Source organism: Octopus sinensis, linkage group LG7, assembly GCF_006345805.1.
Source record: "Octopus sinensis linkage group LG7, ASM634580v1, whole genome shotgun sequence".
Classification (NCBI taxonomy): Eukaryota; Metazoa; Mollusca; class Cephalopoda; order Octopoda; family Octopodidae; genus Octopus; species Octopus sinensis.
In genome coordinates this window covers 91,088,976-91,102,720 of record NC_043003.1, presented here as the reverse complement: position 1 = coordinate 91,102,720, position 13,745 = coordinate 91,088,976, and the positions used below count along the sequence as shown (strand labels likewise).

Sequence of the window (13,745 nt, the reverse complement as noted above, 5' to 3'; positions counted from 1 at the left end):
CTTTGGAGGAGGTGAGTCACGGTACTTCCACTGCATTGACTGGGCTTTGGTCTCTGGATCATAGTGATGGACCCAAGTTTCATCCTGTGGAATCAGTCTTTTGAAAAATTTTGACTCATCTTCTTGGCACATCTCCAAATTCATCCTCGAGCACTCGACGCGTTCTTGCTTCTGGAAAGGTGTGAGCAACCTGGGAATCCATCTGGCAGACACCTTTTGCATATGCAAATGGTCATGAATGATAGTTTTCACAGACCTGGTACTAATCTTGACCTCATGGGCTATTTGGCGAATAGTTATGCGTCGATCTTCCAAAATGGCAGCCTCAACTTGACGGACAGATGCATCATCAGTGGCAGAAGGGGGGGGCGACCAGATCTGGGAGCTGTTTCCACAGAGTTCCGACCATGTTTGAAGTCACGATGCCAGCGTTTTACAAGGTCATATGATGGGGCATCATCACCATAAGTTACTTTCATTTCATCAAAAGTCTCCTGTGGTGTGTGTCCTTTCAAATACAAAAACCGGATCATATTTAAACTCAACAGGCTCCATTTCACACTTGACTCAGTTCAAACACCTGTAAACCAGAAAATACAATTAGTTAAGAGCTGTAATTTGCCACTTAATCTGTAGAGATATAAATAATTGCACATGCAAAATTTCAGCAAGATCAAACAACTGCAAGTGGGTCAGGGGCATTACTTATTGAACGTCCCTCGTACATATCCATACATATACACGTACACATATATATATACATAAATATATATACCTATATATATAAATATATATACCTATATATATATATAAATATATATACCTATATATATATATATATATATATATATATATATATATATATATATACTTATTTAAAAGCAGCAGAAAATTCAACAAAACTGTTACTCTGAGTTTCACGTTCCCGTTCGTCGGACAGTTTTTGCTAGACGAATGGGAACGTGAAACTCAGAGTAACAGGTTTTGGTGAATTTTCTGCTGCTTTTAAATAAAGCATATTACTCTACCACTGGTATTTGAGTACTCTTTTTTCCACCTTGTTTCACATTTATGTGTTTACTCCGGTACATATATACCCCTACATACATACAAACCTATACAAACATTACATACACAAAAGTTTACTGAAGTCTATACATAATATCTAATATACAAGAAAGATAACATAAAATAATACTTTAAACTACCACATGCATGCACACAAACAAACCTACATGAATAAATAAACACATATATATACATATGCATCTACATATATACAAATCCATTAGTGACCACAATATGTTTAGTATATATATATGTGTGTGTGTGTGTGTGTGTGTGTATATATGTATATATATATATGTGTATATATGTGTGTGTGTGTATATATATATATATATATATGTGTATATATATGTGTGTATATGTGTATATATGTGTGTATGTGTATGTATATATATGTGTGTGTATGTATGTACATGTATATATATGTGTGTGTGTATATGTACATATATATGTATATGTATGTATATACAACAACATCACAGCACACCACCCACATGCCCATCCCCCATATCTTCACACCTACACATACATACATGCACAAGTGCAGACCACCAGCCCTCTTTCACATGCACATACATTCTCTCTTATATACACACGCACCTTCGTGTTGCGGGTCCTCTTTACCTTGTTATCTCCCCTACTTTCCCGCTTGTGTTTGATTCTTCTGTCTGGCACTAGTCGCCATGATAGATCGTTAGCCACTACACATATTTTTTCTCTCCTTGTTTTTTTCTGTGTCCCTTTCTGTAGAAGAGCGTAGACTTGAAACGTAAAAGACTTTTTCTAATTCTGAGCATTATACTAATACATCTGTTTGTTTCGTACACCACCTGTCTTCTCTCTTGCACACCACATCTGATGCTTCTTATGTCCAACATTTCTCTCAGGATGCTTACACTCTGTCAATTGTGCACACTGACATCCAGTGGATCATACTAGCATCATTTCTTTCAAGCCTATGCATATCTTCAGCAGTCACGGCCCATGTTTCACTGCATGGCAGTTTGCACACATGCATCATACAGTCTACCTTTCACTCTGAGCAAGAGGCTCTTTGGCACCAGTACAGATAGGATCTTTCTGAACTTTGCCCAGGCTATTCTTATTCTAGTGGCAACACTCTCTGAGCATCCACCCCCACTACAGACTTGGTCACCTAGGTATATATATGTGTGCAGATATATGTATCTCAACAGAAATATAGTGACAGAAGGATTAAAAGAAGGAAAAAAACTCTCATTTACTTTCTTTTGCTTATCTTTCACATGAACAACTTAAAAAAAAAATTATTTGTACAGATGTAATTTTTAACCAAAGATTCCTTGAATTTTAATAGCATCTCTAAACCCCGACTTACTTGCAGTTTCTCTTTTTTATCTCCATGTCTCTTTCTTTCATCTTGTTTTAGATGGACTTCGATATAGAGGTTGATGGTCCTCCTTCCTTCAATGGTTTTGATTCAGCTGTGGACACAAAATGACAATAAAAGGTTAATAGTTTGAATATGTTTTGTATTTTATATATTTTAACCATAATCAAGGTATTTTTGAGTTTGTTTTTTTGCATTTGATTTTATTGTTTCAGAAATATTCTTTTGAACCTGTTTGGGTAAACGGCTTATAGATTAAAGAAATTGAACTTAATAACACTAACATAATTATCGAATTAATGATACTTATTCTAATTAAACAGCTACTGAGCACAATTAGAATATGAACTATATATGAAATTTATGCTTATCTGCTTTTACCAGGTTAAGTCAAACATGTTTTTGTATTTCAAGCTTTAGTTAAAAATTCAAACAAAATACATATGAAAAGCATTTATTCATCAAAATATATCCTATCATCTTCTATTGTCTTTTCATGTTGGCTTAGAGGTAAGAAAAAAACCCCTCTTTATACCCATTTTCAACCTCATCCACATTATTGAACCTCAATCTGTGTAGGAAATGAGCTGTGGCTTGGAGACATTGGTAATCTGAGGGTGCAAGGTCTGAACTGTGGTCAGAGTGAGGCAGCACTTCCAACCCCTCAAGTTCCTTATGCTTGAGGTTGGTCACAATGGTAGTGTGTGCTGGGGCATTGTGATGTAGATGTGTGTGTCTTCAATTGACCAATGCCTAGTAGCAGGCTTTCAAGCATCATACGCTAACTGTAGTTGTTAAGCATAATAGTTAGCATTCACAGAATGACCATTTGGGATAAGCTCAAAGTGTAACACACCCTCAAATCTCCACTAAGCACACAACATAACCTATTCAAACTGTCTTTGCTTGACAACAGGTTCTGAAGCCTTGCCAGAACAAAGTCACTAATTTCTCTTATTAGGATTATGAAAATGGATTCATTTTTCATTCCCAGTTACAATTTGATGCCAAAACAGGCATCTCAAGGATTGGCCAGCAGCTTGCAAGTGTTGAGGTTGATCATTACTTAATTCATGAGAAACTTCTCAACAGTGTCTGTTCACAAGGTCAAGCATATGGATGTGTTGATTGATGGCTCTTTGTGAAAGACCAAGTTCTGCTGACATTTTACAAATGCTTAGGCCTTGCTGTTCAACCATTTCAAGCAAAGCCTCATCTTCCACAACAGAAGATTTCCCTGACCTTGATTTGTCTTCAAGGCTGGTGTCACTTTTCTTGAAACATCTGAACCAGTTTTGTGCCACATGTTTGTTGACAGTTCCTGGGCCTTCCAAATCATTAATTTCTTTTGCCACTGGCCTTGTACTCCATCTTTCTTTTTACAGAGAGTGTAAAATAGCTCTAATTGCAATTTTTTCACATTCATTTTCAAAGCTGTAAGATAAAGAATAAACAATTAATGTTTATATGTTACATGTGAAAATGAAGTTTAAACAATTCAGCAACAGTTTGATGAGTTGCATTACATTAATGATATAGCATGATGATACAAGTTGCATCATCAGTGAAAATCTAAACAAAAAACTTTAACTTGACCTGATATTCTAAATATGCTGCTCTATAACACTGTTTTAACTGATTATGTACATACATGGATTTCTTGCAATGTAATGACCAGATATTACTTGAGCTCTTAATTATTGTGGATATATATGCTCCCTTACACTAAGCACTACCGAGATAAAGTACATCAAGTTTCTGCTTTCTATTATAAATATGTGGCTCTTAAAGATTGTTTTAGCCAATTATGTATATACATGCAAGTTGGTTCCATTTGGATTTACTGTAATGTAATAATGTGTTGGAGTTTAACAACCTGTTATTAACTGAGCTGTTAGTTACCATGGATTTATTTTTATATGCAATAATAAACCTCTGAACGAGGTATAAACAGTAACTGCACGACAATGTGAGGTATAATTGCCATCTCAATATGGCTAACCACTAAGGGTGGGTGTTACTGTAGCTTGTAGCCCCAGGAGAACATCGTCTCCAGCTGGCTTTAGGCACACTTTCTGTGCCCTTATGGTATTTGCAAAAGGAGGTCATCCCTCCCTCGTCAACCTAAGTGATACGCACGGACTGCACTTTCATTATTGCTTGCAGACAGGTCAATACCTAGAAACTGCAGTCTGTGCGTATCACTTAGGTTGACGAGGGAGGGATGACCTCCCTTTGCAAATACCATAAGAGCACAGAAAGTGTGCCTAAAGCCAGCTGGAGACGATGTTCTCCTGGGGCTACAAACTACAGTAACACCCACCCTTAGTGGTTAGCCATATTGAGATGGCAATTATACCTCATATTTTTATATGGTTTTACATCAATTCTCTATTTGGATATAATAGTAGTGTGATAATTTTTCAGGATCAGACATGTGGAAGAATTTGAATCCACTAAAAATTCAAACGAAATAGGACTGCTGTGTTTTTGTTTATTATTAGATACATTAAAAGATTAATGATCACAACTTATTGAGTTGAAGGTATGAGTGTGAACTCTGTTCATGCCAACACTTATTGACCCCATCAATCTTGCTACAAATATATTTCACACAGTGGTGTAACCTTTACTGGGAGTAGTAGCAATATTATATTATTAACAAATAGTTTGTTAGCTACTGTGAACTGAAACCCACCCCTTGTTTATATCTTGGACAGAGAAAAATTATTCTAAAAGGTTGATTTTCTTAGACATGTTATGCAACACTACACAGTAATAGTCGTTAGTGGTGCTTCGTTGGTTATAGCACTTCAAATCATCAGTGCTAATGAGTCTTGCTTGGGTGTTTTGAATTATTTGCCTATGGAACTTTGAGCAGTATTCTATAGGTAACATTTAAGTTATCATAGCACTACTGAGAATGTTATCTCCATGTACTGATTCAAAAAAAGATATACTGGGGTGATATTTTAAATGTTATCTTCCCATGGCCTTTGAGTAAATAGTTTAAGTTCACCAGTGCAAGTCAATGAAATATTTATTAATAATAGAGTATCTTCATTGTCATTTGTCGTCCTTACTGTTAAATGTATGGTATCATTGACCCTTCTGATACCAATCCCCATGAAACTACCCTTCACTCTGATCTAAATTAAAACCTCCTATAAAAATTACATGTTAATTTATTTTCCTAACTCCAACTTAATAATGACAAAGTTGTTTTACTAAAGTCTACATTACTTTTAAAATAAATTGAAACGAATGTAGTATATTTCAACAGAAGGTAACAAAAAGGTTAAAGGGATTCTAATTAAAACCTTCCATCATAATTTCATGTTTAATTATGTTCCAAACATTAGCTTAATAGTAGCAAAATTAATTTACCAAATTCTTCATTCTTTTCAAAATTGACTGAAGCAAAGGCAGTGCAATTTCAGTATAAATGTGATAGCAAAAGAGTTAAAAGTTTTGATCTACCAACCATGACAGCACTGTTGAAGAAATTCAAGACATTGACCAGTTGACCATTTCCTATTGATTCAACCACCAATTTTAGATGTGTTTCTCTAGTTATTCTCAATACCTTTACTTGACATTTTTGATTTGTTAATTCAGTAGATCATCAGCAAAAATAATTTCTTCATTTTTTTTTTTGTTTTGAGAGGGAGGAAGGGACCTATTATTTTTTTTCTATTAATCTTTTAAGAAAGTATTATACATTTAAATTACAAAACTTACAACAAAGCTGAAAATAATATTGAATTAGTTTTGCTATTTGGCAGCCATATGCCATGATATATTAGTTGTATCAAAAGATGACTTGCTAGAAATAGCAATCAAATCAGTTTTAGATTGCATTCTACAACTTTAAAAAAGTTAAAGGACATATTTAATAATGTCATACAAAGTACATTGTTTGACGAAAAAAAAATACAATGGATGTTCATGGATGGACTATCTTTGATTATATTATATCTGATTGGTCAGAACTTATCAGGAAGCTAAGCAGTGTTAATAACAACTAGCTACTGATATACCATCATCAATAAATAATTTAATGTATTAGGGATATATGAAATAATTATAACCAAATATTTAAACATACGTTTAGAGTTAGCTCTTTGAAGTTTATAGCTTTCACCTTGTAGCTTGACCCTAGCTGAGATTTGAAGCATAGCTCTCAGATTTTCCCAGTTTAGAACCACAAACTAATGTATTTCTATAAAAGGAAGTGTTGTCATAAAGATATTAAAATCTACATGGACAATCAGTACTAGCTTTAGATATTATAGCTAAGATGGCAATCTTCAAAAGAAGTGCATAAATTTTCCCACCAAACAGTCTGGCTGAAGTTTCTAGAACTTTTGATCTGACAGTAATAAAAAGGCAAGCAAATTCAATTTGAGGCAGAACTATCCCAGGTATATATGAGTCATGTTACTTTTTCCCTGTGTGGCAGTTTCTCACTCATCTCACCTATGCAGTCACCTAAGTTGTTTCTAAGAGATCGAGTAATTTGAATATTAATAATTTGTTTAGGAATTATAAGTGAGGAATTAAAAAATGATGGGAAGATTTAGAATGAGGAATTAATGAAAAAGAGAGATCAGAGGGCTAGAATTCATGTTAGAGAATGGAGATATAAAGTTGTTGAGTTGTAATCGTCAAATGAAGAAAAAATGTCTACTATCATTTTATCAATTATATTTTGTTTTGTTTTTTGGTTGTTATTTTTTGATTTATTAAAATATATATATTTTTATAGTTTCATCATATAATAGATGAAATAAGGAATAATAAGAATCAAAATAGAAGAAAGTATGATTCAATTTAAAGGGGAAAGTTGAGCTATGTAAAATGTACTATACTATAGTAATTTAAATTTGACAAATTTATGTTAATTAACTAACTTTTTATCTGTTTATGTTTAATAATCAGTTGTTAAAAGTATTTATATTTACGATTTCAAGTGTAATAGGTGTAAATGAATGATTTGTTCCACAAATTTCAGAACATTGTCTATAATACAATCTAGGTTGATTGGAATATAAGTTTAATTGACTAAGTTGTCCTGGAATAGCATCTCCTTTTACTCCTAGGAAGGGGTTTGTTCAAGAGTGAATAACATCAGTGGATGAAATGATTATTTGGGTGTTTGTTTTTTTTATTGGGATAATTAAATGGTGGTCTGTTTCTAGTAGGCAGAATGAACCTTCATTTAATTCATTTAAAGGAATTATATAAGAATTGAATTTGATATTTATAAAGTCTGAATATTCACACCTTTAGTATCATTGATGTCCTCATGCTGATAGATTCTTCTAAAATATATGATAATTTAAGAGATGGAAGAGCAAGAAATAATAAAATTATTCTGGGAATGATTGTTCAAATTGTTTTGATTTTTTTTTTTTTGTCTTTCTGTAATTATTAATGAAGAAAATTTATTTGTTATTAGTAGGATTGTAATATATATTACTAGTATTAAGATAATTGTAAGAATAAATATAGAATGATCATGAAAAAAAAAGTTTTTCTATAAGTGGTGAATCCTAATAGTCCTCATTGGGTCATAATATATTTAATTAAATGAATAAGGCTCATGTTTCTATTTGGTTATGAAAATTGACTGGTAGGCGATTGTCTCATTCTAAAGATGTATTTAAATGATTTGATCCGATGACTGTTGAGAGATTAGTCTTTCTCATACAATAAATATAAAAAATATAACTGACATTAGTGAGAGAAGAGATCCTATGGACGAAAGTATATTTCATATAGTGTAAGAGTCGGGATAGTCTGAGAATTGTTGTGGTATACTTGCTCGGCCTAAGAAATGTAGGAAGAAAGTAATATTTTATCCTGATAAATATTATATAAAAATGGGATTTAGTATATTGTTGATTTAGAGATAGACTTGTGATTAGTGGATATCAGTGGGTGAATCCTGCAAATAAGGCAAAAACTGCTCCTATGGATAAGATGTAATGGGAATGTGCAATTGGATAAAATGGTTCCAGTTAGTCCTCCAGTGGTGAATAGAAAGATAAATCCTAAGGATCATAGTTTAGGAGAAGTATATTTAATAGAGGAACCATAAATAGTAGCTCATCAACTAAAGACTTTGATTCCTGTGGGAATTGCAGTAATTATTGTAGCAGCTGTAAAATATGCTCATATATTAATGTCTATTCCAACTGTAAATATGTGATGAGTTCAGGCAATAAACCCAAGAAGTTCAATAGATAATATTGTGTAAATTATTCCAAGGCTTCCAAAAGTTTCTTTTTTTAGGGAGAAATGGGAAACGATGTGAGAAATTATACCAAATCCTGGTAAAATTAGAATACAAACTTTTGGATGTCCAAAAAATCAAAATAGATATTGGTATAAAATTGGGTCTCCTCCTCCCCTTGGGTTGAAAAATGTGGTGTTAAAATTTTGATTGATTAATAGCTTAGTAATTGCTCCAGCAAGGACTGGTAAAGAAAGGAGAAGTAAAATTGCAGTGATAAAAAGAGACCATACAAATAAAGGGGGTTGGTTGTTTTATTAATATACCTACCCATCGTATATTAATAATAGTGGTTATGAAATTAATAGCTCCAAGAATTGATGAGATACTAGCTAAATTTCTTGAAAGAGGAGAGTAAACAGTCCATCTGGTTCCCACACCTCTTTCTACTGCATTTGATGATAATAGTAGGGTTAGGGAAGGAGGTAAAAGTCAAAATTTTATGTTATTAATTCAAGGGAATGCTATATCTGGAGCTCCTAATATTAAGGGAACTAATCAATTTCTAAATCCTCCAATTATAACAGGTATAACAAGAAAAAAATTATTATGAATGCATGGGCTGTGACGATTACATTATATAATTGATCATCATTAAGGAGAGATCCTGGTTGGCCTAGTTCTGTTCGAATTATTAGACTTAAGGAGGCACCTAAGAGTCCTGACCAAATTCCAAAAATGAAGTATAATGTTCCAATATCTTTATGATTTGTTGAAAATATTCATCACATATAACAGTATAGGGATAAAAATAATTGTTCATAATTAATTAAAACATATAATTGATTTTATATTTATTATTATTTTATTTATTTTAAATATATAAAATGATTTATTTACTGTTATTATTGTTAAAATCAAGTAAAAATAATTATAATTCCTTCTACTATAGGGCTTGAAATTTGGGGAAGGAGATAGTCAATTACATTGACCCCAGTACTCAGCTGGTACTTACTTTGATCAGCCCTGAGAGGATGAATGGCAAACTCAACCTCAGTAGGCTTTGAACTCAGAGCATAAAGATGGATGAAATGCTGCTGAGCATTTTGTTTGGCATGCTTATGATTCTATTGCTTCACCACCTTATTTAATAATAATAATAATAATAATTTGCTTGTCAGTTACTTGACCTTCACCAGTTGAGCATGTCCCTTAGTAGCTGACAAAATGTGCATCTCTGATCACGAGCAGTAGTGGGGAAGCATCATAGCCATGTGTTGAGATGAATTCTTTTGGGTGTGAATAATTTCCCTCTGGAAACATGGGTGTTTCACTCATCATCCTTAAACATACCTTATTCAGGGTCCTTTTGATTGGGATGGGTTACTCGACCTGAAGGAAATTTTAACTGGGCATTATCTGCAAGGTCATGCTCAGTTTATCTTGATATGGGATTACTATGTTGTGCACATATGGTTGTGATGCAGGTGTCTGGTGTACCCTTATTAGATAGATAGTCATGATGGGTATATTGGGCTTTGTATATTTGTGTCCCAGTATCAGTTGCTCTCTCATTCAGGAATAATACTGATTTCAAATTTTGGCCCTGAGCCAGTAGTTTTTGAGGGGAGGGGAAGTCAATTACATCAACTCCAGTACTTAATAATAATCCTTTCTACTATGGGCATAAGGCCTGAATTTGTTGGGGACGGGACTAGTTGATTACATTGACCCAGTGTTTCACTGGTACTTAATTTATCGACCCTGAAAGGATGAAAGGCAAAGGCAACCTCGGTGGAATAATAATAATAATAGTTGAAGAACATTTTGGAAGCTCTCTTTTTTTCAGTTTCTTATTGCTACCAATTTACTTTCCATATCTTTGGAGTTGATAAAGTGACAAAATGAAAAAAAAAAACACATTGAGATTTCTGAAATAACCAATTAACAAAAGCAATATAAGAATGTTATTTTGATTTTGCTAACTGTTATTTCATGTTAAATTTACTGATTTTCATTTTTTTTTTCTTTTTCTTTCTGTTTGCTTTCAGAATTTTGATGATGAAGGGAAAAGAAATGTTGGCAGCAATGATCACTAAAGTTTATTATGTAACATCTAGCCAGTGAGTAAAAATATCTGCTTCTAAATGAGACTTGAGCATTTGTGAGCTGACAAGATATATAATCATCACCAAGAATCAACTTTGTCAGATTTGTGGAATGAAATTATCAGTTTAATGACAATTGTCATTCAACTGGTAAATTGCCATTCAAATGAAAAGCAATTCAAGAAATGCGTGGAAGCTTCTGCTTCACAGTCTGAAAAAACACCATGTCATCACCATTTTACTCTTAAAATCTGCAAATTTACTGGAATGCTCAAATTTCTGGCTGCAACTGTGTTTGTAAGAACTCCTTATACAAGAGGCATATTCAGTAAGCATGTACTAACAAACAACTTTGACTTGCCCTATAACATCTAAAGTGGAGATTTGTATCTGTAATTCCATATCTATATTAAAAAGTGTAATAACTATTGCTACAATGAACAGTGAACTGTATTTGGAGATTTACAATGTTTTTTTTTATGTTGACTATATTAAGCTCAAATTATGCATGATATTTTACATGCTTCTAGAATTAATGGGAAAATAAGCTAAATGTGCTGGATTTGATCTAGTCTATTTCTGTTACAAAGTCTAACTTTGTTATAAGCATGTTTTCTAAATAATGTTTTCTAAATACAAACTCAGAATCTAATCTTAAACTGACTAGACTTTATTTTGGTGAGTTTGAACAATGCTAAATATGATTATGTGAATGTATTTGTTTGATGAAGTATTTTTATTAATGGATAAATTGTCTCACTCAAAACTATTTCAACTGATTGTTTAGTTTATAATTATGTGTTATTTAAAAGATTTTTTTTTTATCTAACTAAAGTACAAGTTGTAGAATTCTTCGTGTGTTAGTGTCTGCTGAAATGTTGATACCAATATCAAAACTACAAAACTTTGTAGGTAATATGGACATATTGAAGGTGGGCAGCAGCAGCCCTGCACATTGATCTTGATCAAATTCCATGCTTTTTGCCAGTGACAGTTTCATTTGCTGCTTTTAGATTTGGTTGAGTATAGCAGCTTTAGATGAGCTTAAAAACATGAGTGGTTATTGATTCCATTGATTGAGAAAAAATATCATAGAAAGATAATTTCTTTGGTATATTCCAGTTACTAGCCTAATTTTGCTCACTATAATAACATCAGCTTTTGTTAACCATAATTAATCATGTAACAGACATCAGTATAACTTTTTCGTTGTTTTTGGAGCTAAGATAGAAAAATATTTTTATATACAATTACTTCAGTTTTATGCTCTGTAGTAGTGTTTTGAACTTTCCCTCACTAATTAGTAAATGAACACCAATTACTATACATAAACCACTGAATAATTTATTGCTAAGTATGTAAAGAAGCTAATTGAGTGAGCATGAATAGTGAAAAATTTATCAATATTTACATCCACATTATATTTCAAAACTCTGTATATTTAGCAGAAACTGAATCAGTTCACATATTATTGTATTCTGATTTATTTTAATCACCAAATTCCTCAAACTTATGGAAGTATACATAGAACTAAACAAATACAGCACAATCATCTCATCTATGCTTCAATGAAATTTTTCCATTTCGTATCAGAAAGATAAGTTTCGCAAAAGAGAATTGAAAATTGTTTTAAAGCAGTTTGCAATGTTATTCACAAATGAATTTCATAGAGTTTTAAAAACTTTATACTCTATAGAGTTCCCTGAATATCTTGAATAGTTATTATAATTCTCCATATTCAGAGAACTATATCAGCATTTAGTCATACATTATATAACTATATTGAAAAAAAATTGTGATAGTTTCAAACAAAATCGTATGATTACAAAATCATTCCACAAAGTTCTATTTCAGCAGAAATGTTATCAAAGAGAAGCAATTGACATTACAGATCAAATTTCGTATAGGAAACACAAAAGATTTAAGTGATTTACTGGCTAACAAAGCTGTACACATTACTATGTCATTTTCAATATAATATTAAATACCTACTTTTGGAAGTGAAATTTGTTTTTTTATTTTTTTACGTATGTGCGTATATATATATATATACTTATACATACATTATATATATATATGTATATTTATTTATATATATATGTAGATATATATTTATATATATATGTAGATATATATTTATATATATATGTAGATATATTTATATATATATGTAGATATATATTTATATATATATGTAGATATATATTTATATATATATGTATATATATATTTATATATATATGTAGATATATATTTATATATATATGTATATATATTTATACTTTAAATGTAATAAAGAAACGTAATAATAAATTGTTAATACCAGTGGCCTAGCACAAAAAAGGAATTAGTCATTAGACTATATATTATTCATATAGAAATACAATAAGAGACTTCCAAATAGGAAGGTGCTAAAACACAAAAAAGGGATACGTTCACGAAAGGAATGAAGATTAAAAACATTTTCAATCTCAACTATTTTCGTGAATTTATCCCTTTGTTGTATTCTAGCACAGCACTTTCCTTATTGTATTTCTCTCTCTCTCTCTCTCTCTCTCTCGCTCTATATATATATAATATATATATATGTGTATGTGTATGTATATATATGTATCTATATGTATGTATGTATATATATATATATATATGTATATATATGTATGTAGCATATATATATATGAAAATATATATTTATATATATATGTATAGCATATATATATAAGATGTATATGATATATATATAGCATATATATTATATATATATATACATATATAGATATAAAGCATATATAGATATAATCTATATATATCTCATATACATGTTATATAGATATATATATATACGTATCGTATAATATTTATATTGTATATATATATATGTATAATATATATAATAATATATAAATATTTATATGATATAATATATATATTATATATCAATATTTATATGATATGTATATAT

The 13,745-nt window shown here is 31.4% G+C and overlaps 1 protein-coding gene, 2 long non-coding RNA genes and 1 pseudogene across 6 annotated transcripts in view; 1 reads left to right on the top strand and 3 right to left on the bottom strand.

Moving 5' to 3' along the window:
- Positions 1 to 11,389, top strand: part of LOC115213800 (protein BCAP) — a 72,777-nt gene extending 61,388 nt beyond the window's left edge. For all 4 annotated transcript variants that reach the window (XM_029782666.2, XM_036504909.1, XM_036504910.1 and 1 more), the window contains exons 17-18: positions 2,477 to 2,557; positions 10,727 to 11,389. In XM_029782666.2, the coding sequence (XP_029638526.1) occupies positions 2,477 to 2,548 (72 nt within the window). In that variant the 3' untranslated portion in view covers positions 2,549 to 2,557; positions 10,727 to 11,389. The remainder of the gene's footprint in view (positions 1 to 2,476; positions 2,558 to 10,726) is intronic.
- Positions 8,041 to 8,605, bottom strand: LOC115214469 (annotated as a pseudogene).
- The window catches only part of LOC118764314, a 21,002-nt gene continuing 15,956 nt past the window's right edge, over positions 8,700 to 13,745 (bottom strand). Inside the window, exons 3-4 of the long non-coding RNA XR_005000128.1 lie at positions 11,226 to 11,231; positions 8,700 to 9,075 (exon numbers count right to left, since the gene is read on the bottom strand). This is a non-coding gene — a long non-coding RNA (uncharacterized LOC118764314). The remainder of the gene's footprint in view (positions 9,076 to 11,225; positions 11,232 to 13,745) is intronic.
- LOC118764315 lies at positions 11,254 to 11,714 on the bottom strand. The gene is made up of 2 exons (XR_005000129.1): positions 11,421 to 11,714; positions 11,254 to 11,374 (listed from the first exon to the last, which is right to left on the bottom strand). It is a non-coding gene; the product is annotated as an uncharacterized LOC118764315 (long non-coding RNA).